Here is a 17,358-nt window from a genome sequence, read left to right on the forward strand (position 1 = left end):
ATTTAATGCGATTTTATATAGCGCGAACATTACCCGAAGGTGTCAGAGCGCTTTACAAAAGAACCAGTTGCGATACATAAGGATTTAGGATTAGGTGAGTTACATCAAAGATACAAACAGAAAAAATCTGCCGCCAGTGACGTCATATCTTTCTTTCTTCTCTCCATAGCCTCTTCCTTCTCTCTTCTGTGTTTCTTCTCCCTCTCACTCACCCGCTTCCCGCGGACGCTCTCCTTTCATCTCCCTCACATCCTTGACAATTCTCTTCCACTCTCTCCCCGCGGGGCCTCCTGGGAGCTCACCTCTTTTGTTTCTCCCGCCAGTGATAATTAACCCTCCTCCTAGTCTGCGCTCCGGCTCTTCCAAGCTCCTTACCGCGGCTCACAGGACGCTCGTGGGCACCCCCGCTCTCCCCAGGGACGCCAGTCAGGCAGAAGAGGGCATCAAAGTCCAGAACTCTCTCTTCCCCCTGCAGCAAAGACGTCCAGATAGAGCGGAGCCATGAGAGCCCTTCTGCCTCGTCTGCTCTTCTCTGTCTTGCTTTTCTCTGTCCGCCTCTCCCCCTCTCTCCCCTTCCCCTGCCCCTCGTGCTTCTTACCAAGGCCCCCCTCAGCTGAGCTCCTCTTGTCTCCCCGCAGGTCTCCTCTCTCAACGCCTCGATGCCCCTGCGATGAAGGACGCCTCCGCGCCCCTGCTGCCCTGGCCGACGCCCCCGCGCGGCCTCCATGGCGAGTGAGCTGACCGACTGGCGAGTGCCGGGCTAGGGATGGCCAGCCTGGTGGGGGCCGCGGCCCACGCCCTGCCCTGCGTGCAACGAGGCCTCAAGATGTCGCACAAGAAGATCCTGCTGGCGCTGGTGGTCTTCAGCATGCTCACCCTCCTGCTCCACCGGACCAGCCGCTCCAGCTGGTACGTAGCTCTTACCAAGGCTTATTTGAGAGAAATAAATGTGCAGGGGGCCACGGTTTGTCGAACACAAAGTCTGCCTATTCTTGACGTCACCACAAGACAGTTCTGTACATGGACAGGTACTGTCAGGTAATGAGTAACTTGGACTTCTTCAATTGAACGGGTGAGTACAGGACTTCTCAGTATTGGTGCAGTACGGTTAGTGGGAAACAGGTACTCTGGTATGCCTGCACTTCTTTTCCAGCACGGCCTCAGGCCACCACCTTCTCTCCTGTCTCCTTACCTTGCAGGTTCTTTCAACCCCTGCGCTCTGTCTTTACCACTGCGAGCCTATCTTGCTTTTCCTCCTCCTTTCTCCCTCTCCCGTCTTTCTCTCTCTTGCCCTAGGTCATACTCCGATGCTGAAAACTAAGCTGGGCACGCAAAAACGAGAACGAGTGCCCACCGGCTCAAATTAAGCACTGGCGCATCCACGGTTTCACGAATGTCTCAGTAGTGAGCTGGTCCACCCCGGGGCTAGGGTGGTCTCTCCCGCCTGTGTCACTCTTGCTTGTCACGTGGGTCCCTTGGCGGCCAGTCACTTAGAAGTGCCATGTTCGGCTCCACGTTTGTGTTTATGTGGGAATTTTGAATGAAATACTATGAAGCACTGTCAGCCTTTGTAAACATCTGCTTGGGCCTGGGAAGAGTTTTGTTGGCGCTCCTGCCAAATCCGTCTGAAATAACCCTGCACAAAAATAGAACCCGTCTCTCTCACGAGAATAGTTTGTGTACATTTTGAGAACTGGGCATGGACAAGGCACTTCTGGAAAAATGTGTGACTGACAGTCTTGCAAGGAAGCACAGTTGATCACAACATTGAATCAATAACACTATTTCCAGACCTGCAAATTCAAATGAAAGGAAATATTGCTCAAGCTTAAACCTTGGAAGTTCAGGAGTAAATGAGCAGGAATGACAGAAGTTCCCGGAAGCTAAATAACCCTGGTGGAGAAGTTCAAAGGTCACAATGAAGTTCCAAACAGGAAAAAGTCCCTAGCTGCTATTTATTAACAATGTCCTGTTTACTCTGCAGATAGTCCGCTGTTTTAAATTCTCTAATTAGATAACTCAAGGTAACGTGATCTGACATAAATAATGTATCACATGACAAGGAAGAACATAACATCGTATAGTGTAACTTAGCCAACAATTCCCTGCTCATTTTCCTGATACCCTATATGATTTTGGCGTTGTCTTAAAATTAGCATTACTGTCCCAGGCCTTAAGGACACAAATATGCCTTTTCACAGTAAATAAGTCACTGTTTCTTTCGTGTTAGGGCCACTGACATTGGGGCTAGCGGTTCAGCTGCAGAACTAGGTATTGGTCAGGCTGGAAGAACCAGTCTTCTAATGGTACAATTGTTTTTTTCTTCCTTTTCTTGTAAGTTACTTTTCAGTCCCCTCCTTGCTCCCCATCAGGTCAAATGCTACCTGTCACAACAACTTAGTTAACCCTGTGGGCCGGTTGCAATCTTGGTAGCCAGGATCCCCACTCTACTGCCCTCTCCACCCCCCCTCCAACCCCCACTCCCCCCGCCCCCGTGTCGCAATGCGACAGTAAATAGGACCGCACACCAAAACAAAAGTGGTCCTAGTTAGTGAATTACGTAGCTAAAAAGTGGTTCATATTTCACGTAAGAAACGAATGAATTGGTGTTTTGCCAGGTAGACCACGTGCATTTGAGCTTGCAGCAGTTAATGTGTCTGGTTATATCAAGGAAATCACCAGTTCACACCGGCCTGCCAGTCTCTAAAACAGGTCCACAAACAGCCGAAAAATTGCCCGACCCACGGACTGGATTTCGGCACCTCTGACATTGCCAGTTTGCCCCATAGGCCAGGCCGACCCTGGCTGTAAAAAGGTCCTTCACAACTTCAGCCAGTGCAATGACCTCAAAAGCCACTAGCTGTCACTGTTGCACCAGTGTCCGATTGCTCTTTGAGAGAGTTTAGAGACTCCAGTGCAGCTTCAATCAGCACTTTTCCCCAGGTGTCTTTCCGTTTAAGGCGCTCAACAATCGTCTCTACGCCCGCAGATAGCATTTATTTCTGTAAGGGTCCCTCCTCGCTCCTGAAGGTAAAACAAGCATTTACAATGCAACGGTTTCGCCTTTGGAAAAATTAGAGCTATTGGCATTGTAAATGACAAAATTTGTATTTATGTGTTGCTTTTGAAAACAGATAAATAAATGGCATTGTCATTTACATTGCCAATAGCTTAATCTCTCGCAAATGTGAGAGAGAGATAAAGAAGCTGGGACTTCATGGTGGTGGATGAAACAAGCATGAGGTTCAACCAATATGCAGCCTCTGTATTTGGTAATCTGACCTTCAATAGTACCAGACTAGAATTCTGAAGAAAACTTTGGGTTTCAGCACTTATTCTTTTACAAATATGCACTGAGTGAAAGTAGGAGTGGGACATAATATGTTGCTGAGCGGGAGAAATGATCGAAGAGGGAAAGATTTGTGAAGCTGAAAAGGTGGTGAACGAATGACAGCTAGAGATGAGAGAGGCAGACTCCGAAAGATGGAACTGAGAAGTTTGAGAGATAAAGGATGAGTAACAAGGTTCATTGGTGCATTGCGAATTGACTTTTCAGGAGCACAAAGGCGGCACTTTTGATCACTGCCATCTTTGATATTGTCATACACGTACGTCGGAGACTTGGGATCCCTCCAGATACAAGCAATGTGTACTTTTGGAGTACCTAAACCCACATTGTGTAAAGCAATAACACCAGATGACTGGATGACGCGTCAATGAAAATTCTGCTGATGCTGTGAGTAGTGTGCAAGAGGGGGGGGGGTGCTTGAAAGCGGTGGGTGGTGGGGTGATAGAATGTGGGGTCCCCCTCCAAGACCCTTCCAGGGGGCCTCATGAGATTTCGTTCATCCCTCTCAGGCCCTTGCGTGCACACTCTAAAAGCGACCTTCCCCCACAATGCTTCGCACACAAATAAACCTGACTTCATCAACCTTGACTGATACCAGTTTCACTTGACTGTATAAATGTCTCGATGGGCACCAGTTGGAGGTCGTCTCTGCAATTCAGTGCTACCTATATGCACGCACACATTGCGACCCCCCTCAATATAGCCCTAGTGCACTTCCTGCCCGCAGATTCATGCCCTGATCATGTACCCCCCCCTCTGATACATTGCCCAGCAATGTCCCTTTTCCCAACAGCGTAACTATGCAAAGCTCTCACCCAACTCTGCATACAGGACTCACCAACCAAACCATAACATTTCCCACCCATAGATGGGTGCACCCGGACCTCGCTGAAGACAAGGAATATCACTTCAGGGTAACACTAGAGGAAGCAATGTACTTCATACATGATGACAATCACCTCTACCAAGGTGTGATGTACCCTAAAGTGGTGGAACTAATGCACTAGAGCTGATGTGATGCTACAGTATTACCATGTACATATGATAGCGCATCATTTTAATTTGTATGGCCTTCTAGCGCTTTTAGTGATCAAGTGGTGCCCCTCCCCTCCCCCCCGTAGTGCCCTCCATGCAGATGGTAGCTTTCTCACTGACCGAAGTCAAACGCATTACAGTACAGGTGATCGGATCGTGTATGGGTGGGTCTCTTCGGTGACGTGGTATAGCTACTCTCTAGTATGTGTGGGATGTTACTGCCGGTCCCTATATGATAGGTGTGAAGCAGTAGCGCAGCGAGGCCCGGGGCTAGGTGTGGGGAGCTGCAGCTGGTTGTTTCCATACAGGTGTCATGTGGCACAGGGGTGTCTTATGAGCAGTTCTGACGTTGTGCGAGCAGACCGCTCTGGACACGGATGATGTGGTACAGCTAGTCCCTTCCGGGTAGGTTTGACGTAGTGGTGCTCCTGTCCAGGCACCTCTGATGAGGTAACACTGGACCCATCCAGTGTGAGTCTGGTGTGATGGAGCACAGGTGGTCATTGCTGGATAGGCGTGTGCTGGTACACGTTGTACCCTGCGGGAGGTGTGTTGTGATAGAGGTACCCGGTGTTGTGATGTGTCCTTTCCTCACACACAGATGTCTGCCATGGTCATGCTGGTGCACTTCAGGTGTGATTAAAGCTTGTCGCCCGCAGACAGGTATGACCTGGTCGCGCTGGTTCCCTAGGGTAGGTGTGACGTGGTACAGCTGGTGCCCCAAGGTGACTGTGCCCTATGGTAGTTGTGGTATGCTATTGGTCTGACCTGGTCGCGCTGGTTCCCTAGGAAGTGTGTGACGTGTCTCCGCTGATGCCTGGGAGTGCTGGGGGGGGGGACACGCGGTCACAGTCCGAGCCGGTACACTGGTGGTGTGTGTCGGCCCCCATCACCCCCTCGGTATCAATGCCCCCCTTCAAGGAGGGTCCCGTGTTCCAGGTTTGAGCAGCCTTCGCCCCGTGAGAACCTCCGATCCCTTCTCATCCGATTATCGATCTCTGCCCTCCGATGTGTGCCTCCATTCTGGCTGGGACAAAGGAGCCCTCTCTGTGCCACACTAATCCGCAGCCCGAGGCCCCTCCAGCCCTTTAATGCTTCCCGGGTTGGGTAACAGTGACGGCGGTGCTACATGTTACATAAACAGCCGCTTATTACAGATGCACCCGTTGGCCATTTTATCCTTTTTAATATCGTCAGAATGAAGTTCGAACTCAAGCGTCCGGCACCATAGAGAGGTCTCTACAGCTGGGTAGATGCAGGCACACCAGTCAATCCTCTGGCATACGAGATGGATGCGGTCCCGATTGGCGTAGCTAGCAATAGTGCACCAGGTGCAGTGGCTCTGGGCTCAAGGGTTTTGAGGGATTTACAGCATCCCGGTTAGTAATTGTATTTGCTACCAAACCAGGTGTGCATTAGGGCCACACACCCAGCCGCACCCTAGTGCTGATGGAAGTCAGGGCTTGACGCAGCTGATCTGAGAGTTCTGTTGCGGTACAAGGGCCAGACTGAGTCAACCATTTTGTTTTACCTTCACCCAACTCAGTGCGCTAAGTCCGGGGCGCCGAGAAGTCCCAAAGCTGCTTCTCTGTGTACACCGCACCAGCCCAAGAGCTAGGTACCATGAATGTGGAAGAGCTTTGACCGATACTTTCTATAGGCCGAGGCTCACAGCTGAACATTCGTTAATTTAACTATTATTTATTTATAGCATTTGTCAAGCACAACTGTCAGGATCGAACACATAACGTTCATGATAGAATACACTGAGCCTCGCTACGCCAGACACCACATTCATAGACCGGAAAGGAACCTGGAGCAACCTCGTGACCCCCGCTGCGAGCTTTCTGCCCCGCACGCCCCCGCTGCGAGTTTTCTGCCCCGGACGCCTCACCTTTGTCGTCCACAGCTTGAGATGCGAGAAGTCGACGGGCCCCAACGCCATCTTCGGCAGAATGACCAAAACAAACCTCTGAAGAAAAAAAAAAACCAACAGCCCACCGCCGGAATGACGTCACAAAGGGGCGGGATGAGAAAAATTCAACGGAAACGCCCACGAATCGCCTCGCAGAATGACGGACGCCTCTCTCTTCCAATGGCTAGCCTCCATTTATGGAGCCAGCCAATGGAACAGAGAGGCGGGACAACACACACATACTATTCCCAAAAGATTTCGCCTGCGCGAAACGCTGCTGCGCAGCTGTTCGCCAGGCGAAACCTAAACAATCTCTCCCTGTTCTTAGTCACTGGTTGTCAACATTGCAGCTAAGGTTTTATGCTTTCATTGGGGCTTCTGCCAATCCCACGTTTTAACTAGACTACAACCGCAGGGACGACTCATTTCAGAGACTCACGCTGACTGACCGCAAGAGGACACTGCTGACCCCAGGCTTGTCTGGATTTCAGCCATACCAAAGAGGACGGGAACAGAACAGACCAGCCCGAACTGCCAAGCCATGTCTTCCCTGGACCGGAAACAAGCATCCTGGAACCGGTTTTGGTTTCATAACCCTCATCAGCCAGGCTATCTTGAATCCAGTGGCAAAGTGAGCAATTGACCCATGTCTGGGCATACCCTGCCAATTTAGGGCGAACAAAGCGATACCAAAGGGGATGATGGACGGAGCGTTTGAGCAAATCAAACACCCAACCCCAGTCAACTGATCTGGGTTTAATCCATCATCATTCTTTAGCTCACTCCACCACCCCAAGTTCAGACATGGCCATATGCAAATCAGTCTGACCCTGTACCTCATGGGAACAGTCCAGCCCAAGCTGCCAAGCCATGTCTTCCCTGGACCAGAAATAAGCATCCTGGGACTGGTTTCGGGTTCATAACCCTCATCAACCAGGCTATCTTGAATCCAGTGGCAAAGTGAGAAAGGCACCCACGTCTGGGCATACCCTGCCAACTTAGGGCCAACAAAGGGATACCAAAGGGGTTGATGGACGGAGCGTTTTCAGCAAATAAAACACCCACCCCCAGTCAACGGATCTGGGTTTAGTCCATCATCATTCTTTAGCTCACTCCACCACCCCAGTTCAGACATGGCCATATGCAAATCAGTCTGACCCTGTGCCTCATGGGAACAGTCCAGCCCGAACTGCCAAGCCATGTCTTCCCTGGACCGGAAACAAACATCCTCCGACCGGTTTTGGGTTCATAACCCTCATCAGCCAGGCTATCTTGAATCCAGTGGCAAAGTGAGCAAGGGACCCACGTCTGGGCATACCCTGCCAATTTAGGGCGAACAAAGCGATCTCAGTCATACTCTTAATCACCACTTCGTGGAGTGCTACACTGATGTCAGTCGGGGGTATAATCTGAGTGACCACCTGGCGTCTCTGTACGTTATCTACTTTCTCTAGGAATTTGGCATTATTCTTGCAGGGCCCTTGGTTTCACTGCTCAGCTAATGTCTTGATGCCACCCTCCCCGGGTTAAAGAAAACCCTTACCCTCCAGATTCCCTAAAGCCAGATATAAGTAACAGCAGCCATTTTCTGCACTGTTTAAAAATAATTTATTTGAGGTTTTTTTAACATTGTATACCATTGAATACATTAAGATGACACAATTCTGACTTTCATATGAAAGACAAGCATTTTTCAGTATTCACATAGCACCTGCAAGTGTATAGGCTCATGATGATTCCACAGGGAAAGAAATAACAAGAGAAAAAGAAAACAATACATCAATACCTGTGAGCCTGGTCACATGGTGTGGTTTTGAGTATAGTGCTGCATGTAGTGTCTCTCGGTGGCCCGACTAGGCGCTCTGTGTCCTACTTTCGAGTGCTAAGCTGGGGTGGGAGAGAGATTGGGTCTGGCAAAGTGGTCAAAATGGGGAGGAAAAAATAGGGGAACTGTGTGCGAAGAATCAGAGGACGGGAATAACCCGAGGATTGGGTTAGTGGGCGAAGTCAGAGGTGTGGCCAGAAAGAGAAAAACGTTCAAATTTTTAGTATTTGTTTGGCATTTCACTGACCAGTTGCAGCTTATTACTTTATTAAATTCAATAAATGGATACAAGTGTTATTTATGGTTTAATATGAGTTATTGACATTAAAATACATTCACAAAGTGGGATACGTTTCCAATCACGGAAAGTCCCAAATACGCTTAAAAGTGGAATCACAAGCCATTTGTCTCCAAGACATGCAGTTTCTGTCATTAGCACTTCGCCTCCCTTTTCCCACAAGACCAATTCAAGCACGAATGGCAAATTATCCTAATTTTCAAATGTTTTCCACAACTTTTGGCCTTGCCATATTTGCCACATAATGCATCATCTGCTGCATAATTTGATGATTTTAACTAAAAAATTGTTTGTAGCTCAAATGGATCAGCCCAGTATCACTGGAAGTGCCAGGAGTAGCAGGGAGCAAGCTAGAGGTCACAGCCGCAACCCCTGACTACTCCAGAATGATGTCCATGTGCTGATGTCTGGTGAGTTGCACTAATACAGCTGAAACAAGGCCAATGGAGGTACCAATAGGTGAGCCGGACAGGCCTCAAGGGTCCTGTGACCTCAGTGACAGAGTGACTGTTGCGCTAGTGTGTGCTCCTTCAGAGGCCTGCACACTAGACTGGAGGTGAACTTCAGTATGGATTGTGGCGGACAAGCCTTCAAGGTTAACCTACACCTACCATTGCTAGGGTCCACCTGCTCGTGCTAAAACACCAGGGCTTCTAAGATCTAGTGGGAGATTCTCAGGTCTAGCACAGGAATGTGCTCCCTCAGGAGAGTGGTCTGGTGGACTGGTCGTGAAGGCTGAACCTTGTTCCCCAGTTCCAAATTCGGCAGTTCTGGCTATAGTGCCACATCCTCTCCCCCACTGAACACTATACTGCTCTACTGAGAGAAACTCGCACTGCCTTGAGCTACAGCCCAATTGCGCCCGCTATAAACACCTGGATGGGACTCGATTCAAATTACGCACTAGACAAGAGTAATATGCTGCCTAAAAAAAAAAAGTAAAAACATCCTGTAAAAAGGAAACACTCACAGAGAATGCAAGATTAACCCCTTCGATGCGGTGGCAATTCCACCGTAGCGCTAGGGGGTATGGGGGGCCACACGGCGCTCCCATGCAAAGGGACCCGTTTCAAGTCCTTTACTTATCTCCTTACAAAACGTAAGCGTTACACATTTTAAAACGAGAATAAGGAAAACAGCTGATAAGAATCACATTAAATGTTTTCCACTCCATGCATCAGCCAGGTATTGGAGTACCTCCAGGAATGGTGCACTTCCTCACCGGGAAAAACAATGTTGTTCAAAGAAATACGAGAAACTTAAAGTAGGGCTTCACTGGCAAACTCTTTAAAGTGGTGCGAATGTCTGTGGTTGAGAATAACGCCAATGTGGCCTATTTGCCACCACTCTGTCTCCCTTTATTCACTTTATTTATTTTTTGTATTTTTAACTTAGTTTTTCTCTTCCTCCCGGGGCTGCACTCCAGAATAGATACATTTCAGAAAAAGACAACATTTCCAGAAAAAGTATTTCTTTCTTTTTGGGATCCATTTCACAGGCGAATGAATGAAGGAATAAAGAGGAAAGAGAGGGTAAAAGCAGTTTCTTGAAGTCACAGTTTTCAGCAAGTGAGATGGAGCAAGACTGAGACCGAAAAAGAGGGACTAAGAGGATGAGGAAGAGAGGGGGGGGCACCTGCCAGGGTCAGAGCAGGAGAAGTGGACACTGTCCTTGTCTTCTCTGGGCAAGAAGGAAGATACAAGCCCTTTTCCTTCTCTTCTCACCCTGCTCGTCCCTGAATGGCAGAGTCTTAGCTATAGGCCTTGGCTGGGACGCATTTTTAAAATAAAAAAGTAGGGGAATGAATTCCATTACATTTAAAAAGTAGGGGCACGCCCTGCCCTGCTGATCCTGCCCACTTCGACCACTGGTCTGACAGTGGCCATGACCTGGAACGAGCTCCCGATCGACATCTGACGCACCCCCTCCCTGAACATCTTCAAGAAGGCACTCAAGACCTGGGTCTTCGGTTAAATGGAACTGCTGACCCCCCCAGCGCCTTGAGACCCTCATGGGTGAGTAGTGCGTAGTGCGCTTACAATTCCCTGTTTAATAGACAACCTGTCATTTGATATCCTGGATATCTCGTGTGTAAGTCTCATAGATATGTGTCATCGTTGGGATCACTTTGGAATGTGTGTAGGAGATCAAACCGGTTTTAGGGTTAGGACGTTTCCGTAGGCTGCGCAGTTCTGCTCAGCTCCACGGATTCCATCCCAGCCCAGAGTATTTTGTATGCATTAAAAGTGGGCACTGTGTAAGACCTTGATTGGTAATATGAGTTCTATTTTCCACTCTTTGGGGGTCAGAGGGTGCCCTACAACATGCTTCTGCCTCTGTCGCAGGTTAGCAAGGGAGATCAATGGTTTTGTCTGGTTTGACTTTGATGATCCAGGAGATAAGCCGTTGTCCAGTTCCCAGGGCGAAGAGTACCTGGGTTAGTGGGCGCATAGTAGGTTCATAGGCTGTGATGCCCCAGAGATACTCCATCTCGACAACCAGGCACCTGTGCATCAAAAACTGCCCTGACTGTACGGCGGTCTGTCCGACAATTGGTCTTAAGAATCAGATTGCGTTTATGTAATAGGTTGCCCAGCGTGTCCACCCCTAAGGGCTCCCAAGTCTCCATTCCCTTCCAAAACACGGCAAAATAACTCAGTGGGATATCTGGTGCATATGGCAGCCTGCCTGGAGAGGTTTGCAGGGTCCAATGATAACTGTTGTTATGTATGTAGGGTAGGGTGTTGGGGGTCAAAGACAGTGGTGACTTTGGGAGAAACAGCTCATGTGTTCTGTTCGCCATATTGCCACTGATTGCCGTTGACACCTCTGCTGGGTTAAGTCCAGCAAGTCATCAGGCTGGACATTGAAGTTGAGCAGGGGTGCTCGAATATCAGAGCTCCAGGCCCCTTGCTAGGCAGTTGGGCTTAGCTAGGGCAACTCTACGTTTCTCTTTATTCCAAACCAAATCCTCCATCATTCCATCTAGTAGGCGGAATAGCCTACAGTAAATGGGGACTGGTAAATTTGCAAAGTAATAGAGTAGTCTTGGCAGCATTGCCATCTTGGATAACGCGACCAGGGCCTGAACAGTAATGGGAAGTGTGCGCCAAAATGCATTTTTCAGCCGCAGAGAGGAGATGGCTTTCATCAGATCACGGGCGGAGTGGTATATATTAATGCCCCGCTATCGGAACCTGTGGGCCTCCCATTTGACATGTTGGGTCTCTATTGTGTGAGCAGGACAGTATGTGTGTAACGGAAATAGGCAGGGTTTTGACCAGATCACTCCAAAGCCCGAGACCTCCCTGGCATCTACAGCGTTCTGGATGTCTCTATTTATAAAAGAACATCTCCCATATATAAGGAGACTGCATGTATTTCGCCTCAAAGAGGCACACACCAAGTTCTCCCAGACTGGTGTAGGCACTGCACCAATGGTTCCATTGCCAAAGCAAAAAGCAGTGGTGAAAGTGCACACCCTTGACGTGTACAGCAGCCCACCGCAATAGGGCAGAAATCAGTTGACCAATTTCAAGTTGTTCCAGCTCGTAACTTAATGTGCCTCTTGCGCCTATGATTGCATGCATATGGTATCCTCATCACTGTCATGTGGTGGCAGTGTTGGTGTTTTCAGCAATATAATTTGTGAGTGTGTCATGAGTGGTTGCTCAGACCACTTGGTCTTCCACTGCTGTGAGTTGGAATTTCCAAGTGGCGTAACAGTGGAGTATAGTCCCCCAGGCGTGTAGTGGCAGAAGGGGGTCTGTGATCAGAGAGGGTTCTCCCCAAGTATTCGGCATCTGTTATGCGCTCATGCGTAGCAGGGAGACAAAAAACTGATTCAATCTAGCGTGTAAGTCTTGTGGGGGAGGGGCACAAGGAATATTCCCTAGCGTTAGGATGTAATGCTCGCCAATTGTCAACTAAGAACCAATGTGCGATCTATTATGACAAGTAGGCCACAGAGCAGACCATGGGGAGTTTGGGGGGGGAGATGTGGGTGGTCCATCAAAGATCCAAGGACGTAATTAAAATCCTGCCAATTAGCCAGGGTATGTGAGCTCAGCGTATCAGGTGTGCTGAGAGGGAGCTAAGTAATGCGATTGACCAGTATTTGGTGAGTAAACACAACCCAGCAATACTGCAGTACCGTCTAATACCCCTTCAACCAAGATATATCATCCCTCTGAGTTGGTAATTACTATGGGACCTGCGCACACATATGTAGTCATTATATGCAATGATCACAATTTCTGAGCAGTAATTAATACAATCCAGGCGATGGAATCTTTGTTCTCAAACTTGTCTGTTTTTAATCATGTGGATAGTATAGTTGTACAAACAGCCAGCTGACACGTGTTTCGTTGTGGAGAACTGTGTCCAACAACTCTTCAGGGCTCAATTGCTGGATCAAAAAACTTTATTGGGCCTTCTTCCGGTGCTAATTCCAACCCGGCAGGGTAACCAAAAGGAATCTTAGTATTGAAATTGTTGAAGGTGAGTATACCAGCTAGTGTATGACTATATTCAATGATGAACTTCATGACAAAATTGTTTGTGTTTAGATATTCATAGAAAATAGGATCGTTGAGTTGTGACAGTACTTCATTGTTGTAATACGATCTGTTCATCACAACCACATTACCTCCTTTGTCTGCTTCTCTTATCAGAATACTACTGTCATTGCTCAGTTTTTGTAAAGCATGTTGTTCACCACTACTAAGATTATCTTTGTGGAATCTATGTCTTTTTTAGGGGACTGCTTGAAATCCCAATCGTCAAGATCATGTAGAACCAGGATTGTTATTAGTTACGCTTGATGTTGTCTCTCTTTACACTAACATTGAACCAGATCTGGGAGTACACACATTAGCACGTATGCTCGGTGGCAGACCAGCTTCAGAATGGCTACATAATGAGATGCTTATCATGATGATGCGTATTATTCTGGACAACAATTGCTTCCTTTTTGATGAAAAATGGTACAAGCAAATCAAGGGGGTCGCAATGGGGTCGAAATGTTCCCCCTCTTTTGCTTGCCTTTTTATGGGTGGCCTAGAAAAAGATTGGATATGGGGAAACAGCAGGAATGAATGGATTAACACAATTATCTTTTGGGGTAGGTACATAGATGATTGTCTATTACTATGGGCAGGTACTCAGCCCGAATTGGCATTATTCTATGAATATCTAAACACAAACAATTTTGGTATAAGGTTCACCATTGAATATAGTCATACACCAGCTGGTATACTCACCTTCCACAATTTCAATACTAAGATTCCTTTTGGTTACCCTGCCGGGTTGGAATTAGCACTGGAAGAAGGCCCAATAAAGTTTTTTGATCCAGCCATTGAGCCCTGAAGAGTTGTTGGACACAGTTCTCCACAACGAAACACGTGTTGGCTGGCTGTTTGTACAACTATACTATCCACATGATTAAAAACAGACAAGTTTGAGAACAAAGATTCCACCGCCTGGATTGTATTAATTACTGCTCAGAAATTGTGATCATTGCATTTAATGACTACATATGTGTGCGCAGGTCCCATAGTAATTACTAATTGTTTAGTTTCCTAGACAGATTAAAGGGTTGTTGAGGGGGTCCCCTTCCTGCTGCACCATTTTACTTTAACCACGCAATACATACATTACGTTAATACTTATTGTGCGCCATTCTTCCTGTATACTAAAACCCGTCCCTTTTGACCCATTAATTATCCCTCAGAGTTGGTGTCTACTGTGGTAGAGAGAAAGGAAGCCACTGGTCAGATCCGGACAAGCACTCCTCTAGCATAACTAGAGTAGCCAGTGCCATAACATTGCCCCCCCCCCCAGTATTTCTTGAGTTTGGTGTCCCCCCTTAGCAAGATGTGTTTCCTGCAAGAATGCACTAAGTGCCCCTCACTTTTTAAGGTACTGCTGCACAGACAGCACTTTTTCGCAGTGTTCATGCCATAGGTGTTCCAGGTCAGATCAGAAGAGTTTACTAATTCTGAGTGTGGTAATGGTGCGGTTTAGTGGGAAGCAGAGGCTGTGAGGGAGAGTAAGAATCAGTAATGCACAATCACACCCTCCCTGGTCATCCAATACAGTGCTATACATTGTAGGCTGAATGACGTAAACATCCCAACTCCAAGATTCAGGGAGGCACCAGCCATATTCCTCACACTGGTTTCTCTCTTTAATACGAGGATAGCTTGTAGAGTTTCCCCTTAAATATCCAATGTGGACAAGTGAGTCTTGGAAATGCCATGTCACTGGTTCTCTGTGTCATTCTGCTTTTCATTCATCACATTTATAAACACGTAAGTGATTATTTTCTTGTCTTTTTTGTTTCTATTTAACCAGGTACCACAAAACATTTTACTACTCCTGCTCGTCTTCTGGCAGGGCCCCCAAGCACACAGCCATCGCCTTCCTGAAGACACACAAGACTGCTAGCAGCACAGTACAGAACATTATCTTCCGCTTCGCTGAGAGGAACAACGTGACTGTGGCACTCCCCCACCATAGCTGTGACCACCAGTTCTGCTACCCCCGCAACTTCTCCACGCGCTTCGTTCACCCTTACACGTTGCCACCTCGTATCATTACCAGCCACATGCGTTTCAACGCCTCGGAGCTCCGACGACTCATGCCCAATGATACTTTGTACTTCACCATCCTCAGAGAGCCTGTGGCAATGTTTGAGTCCCTGTTTAGCTACTACAACCAGTACTGTCTTTCTTTCAAGAGAGTGCCCAATGGCTCCATGGAGACGTTCCTCAACCATCCACTCAGGTATTACCGTCCCAACGAGAAGTTCTCCATGTTCGCACACAATACGCTAGTTTATGACCTAGGTGGTGACAATGACCATGGCGCCGGGGCTGCAGGAGATGTCTACATAGACGGTTTTATCCGCGAGATGGAGACGATCTTCTCATTGGTCATGATTGCAGAGTACTTTGATGAGTCTCTGGTCCTCATGAAGCATCTCCTCTCCTGGGACCTAGAAGACATGGTCTACGTCAAGTTGAATATGAGGACCAAGGAGTCCAAGCTCAACATCACCTCTACTCTACCTGGCAAGATCCGGGCTTGGAACAGCCTAGATTCTAGGCTCTACAATCACTTCAATGCTACTTTCTGGAAAAAGGTCCATCAGGTGGGGGCTGCATGCGTAGAGAAGGAGGTGCAGCTCCTCCGGCAGGCACAGGAGCGACTCATGAGAACCTGCTTCGGGGACCAACTGAGGCTCCGCTCTGCCACGCAGATCAAGAATAAGGAGCTCCGCCCCTGGCAGCCCAGTTCAAAGGTGAACATCATTGGATACGATCTGCCGGGCAACCTCAGCTCTAGCTCCCAAGAACACTGCCTGAAACTAGTGATGCCTGAAGTTCAGTACTCAAGGTATCTGCTGAAGAAGCAGAGCCTGAAGAATCGAAGAAAGGTGGTCCAACGACAGCCACCCAAAGCCGTGGTGAAGCAGGCATACAATGGAGTTGGACTAGTCCAAGCTACAGCGGTGAAACCAATCAGGCACCATTATCTGTCAACAAAATTGTAGGAGGATTGAAAATATAACAGGGAATAGGCATGCAGAGGGAACTTCAGAGGTTACCTTCACAAACCATTGCCATCTAGAACATAGTTCATGAATGACTGCCATAATCAGAACCCACATTCCAAGCAACAGCTGTTTATGTGTGCGCCAATGAGGGCTGTGGGCACAAAAATGCACAACAAATTGACTTTCGTTTCCCACACCAGATGAATGCCACTACACTATCAGGCAATCAGCTATGGGACAAAATGGCTGCCTGAGCTGTGTTCCCAGAGGTCACATATCAACATGACTCAAGGCTCTCTGGAGCAGCCATTGTGGAAATTTCTCAAGTGAAATAAAGAAAAAAATAGACCTCCTTTTGGCACGAGAAGCAATCCCACATCTTGGAGGCTGAGAGCATTAAAAGAATGAGTACTGAACTCATGATTATAGATGGGATCTGATAAACCTCCTCACGGCCCACCCCAAGTCAAACTCTCTCTAGACAGCAGAATATGTATGAATGGCCGGGGTGATCAACGAAGCTGTGAATGTGAACATATACGAAAGAGTCACACAATGAATGTGTGATACACGTGAAACCCCTTTCATCCCTCGACATTGGTGAAATTAGCACAAGGAGAGGATGTCCTGTTTGTGTGTCATTGGGAAGGAGCGCTCTGAAGTTGAACGCCGAACTCAGGATGAATGAAGGACTTCCATTCCATTCCATTCACCCCAACCCATCCTTTACACCAGCACTAAAAGTATTTAAAATGTACATAGTATTTATCAGGAGTAATAAATGATCAGATACTCTGCATTAATGTATATTATAGTTGAAAGAGATTTTGTGGAGAGGCAATAAGCAGTCGCATCAGAGTTTATGGGAGTGAATGGGACAATCCCATCCTTCTTTGCTTGGGGGTTAAACAACCTGAGCCTACAGGGAGCAGGGGACCCGTGTTAATGGACCGAATGGGCTACGGGGATTCTGTACTCTGATAGTGATGTCATGACGCACCAAAATATTTCCAGAGCACGGAAAATCAGCAACGCAAGATGCGGTGAGCCTGCTGACAAGCACGTTTGATAAAAGGAGCAGAACATGTCCGAAAGTAACAAGCAAGAACAATATTAAAAGTGTTTATTTTTTATTTCGGAAGATGAAACGTTTTCTTTTAGTGTTTTGATCTCTGTGAGTTTGTGTTTATTAGACTTCACTGCGTGGCTGACTATGTTTTCCCTTTAGAACCTTCATTTTAGTCTGGGATATTTTTTATGACATCATAGCAAACCTCAAACCTCTTTAGCAAAGGGTCATCACAAATCCTCTTTAGAAGGAACACGGAAATGGCAGGTCGGTGAAATAGAGCCACCTACTCCTGAGCTCTGCATTTCC

The 17,358-nt window shown here is 47.7% G+C and overlaps 1 protein-coding gene across 1 annotated transcript; it reads left to right on the forward strand.

Annotated features, from left to right (window-relative positions):
• The first annotated feature begins 638 nt into the window (after positions 1-638).
• On the forward strand, positions 639-17,121 carry GAL3ST3 (galactose-3-O-sulfotransferase 3). The gene is made up of 2 exons (XM_078662159.1): positions 639-909; positions 14,777-17,121. The coding sequence occupies exons 1-2, from the start codon at positions 767-769 to the stop codon at positions 15,975-15,977; spliced, it is 1,344 nt and encodes a 447-aa protein (XP_078518285.1). The 5' UTR covers positions 639-766; the 3' UTR covers positions 15,978-17,121.
• The last annotated feature ends 237 nt before the right edge of the window (positions 17,122-17,358 follow it).

The sequence above is a fragment of the Lissotriton helveticus genome, chromosome 9 (assembly GCF_964261635.1).
Source record: "Lissotriton helveticus chromosome 9, aLisHel1.1, whole genome shotgun sequence".
NCBI lineage: Eukaryota > Metazoa > Chordata > Amphibia > Caudata > Salamandridae > Lissotriton > Lissotriton helveticus.

What these genes read in the sequence shown, in the direction of transcription:
- GAL3ST3 (XM_078662159.1), top strand. Translation starts at nt 767, where the DNA reads ATGGCCAGCCTGGTGGGGGCCGCGGCCCACGCCCTGCCCTGCGTGCAA. An exon ending in CGGACCAGCCGCTCCAGCTG is followed by an intron (nt 910 to 14,776) that starts GTACGTAGCTCT and finishes CTATTTAACCAG; the next exon opens with GTACCACAAAACATTTTACT.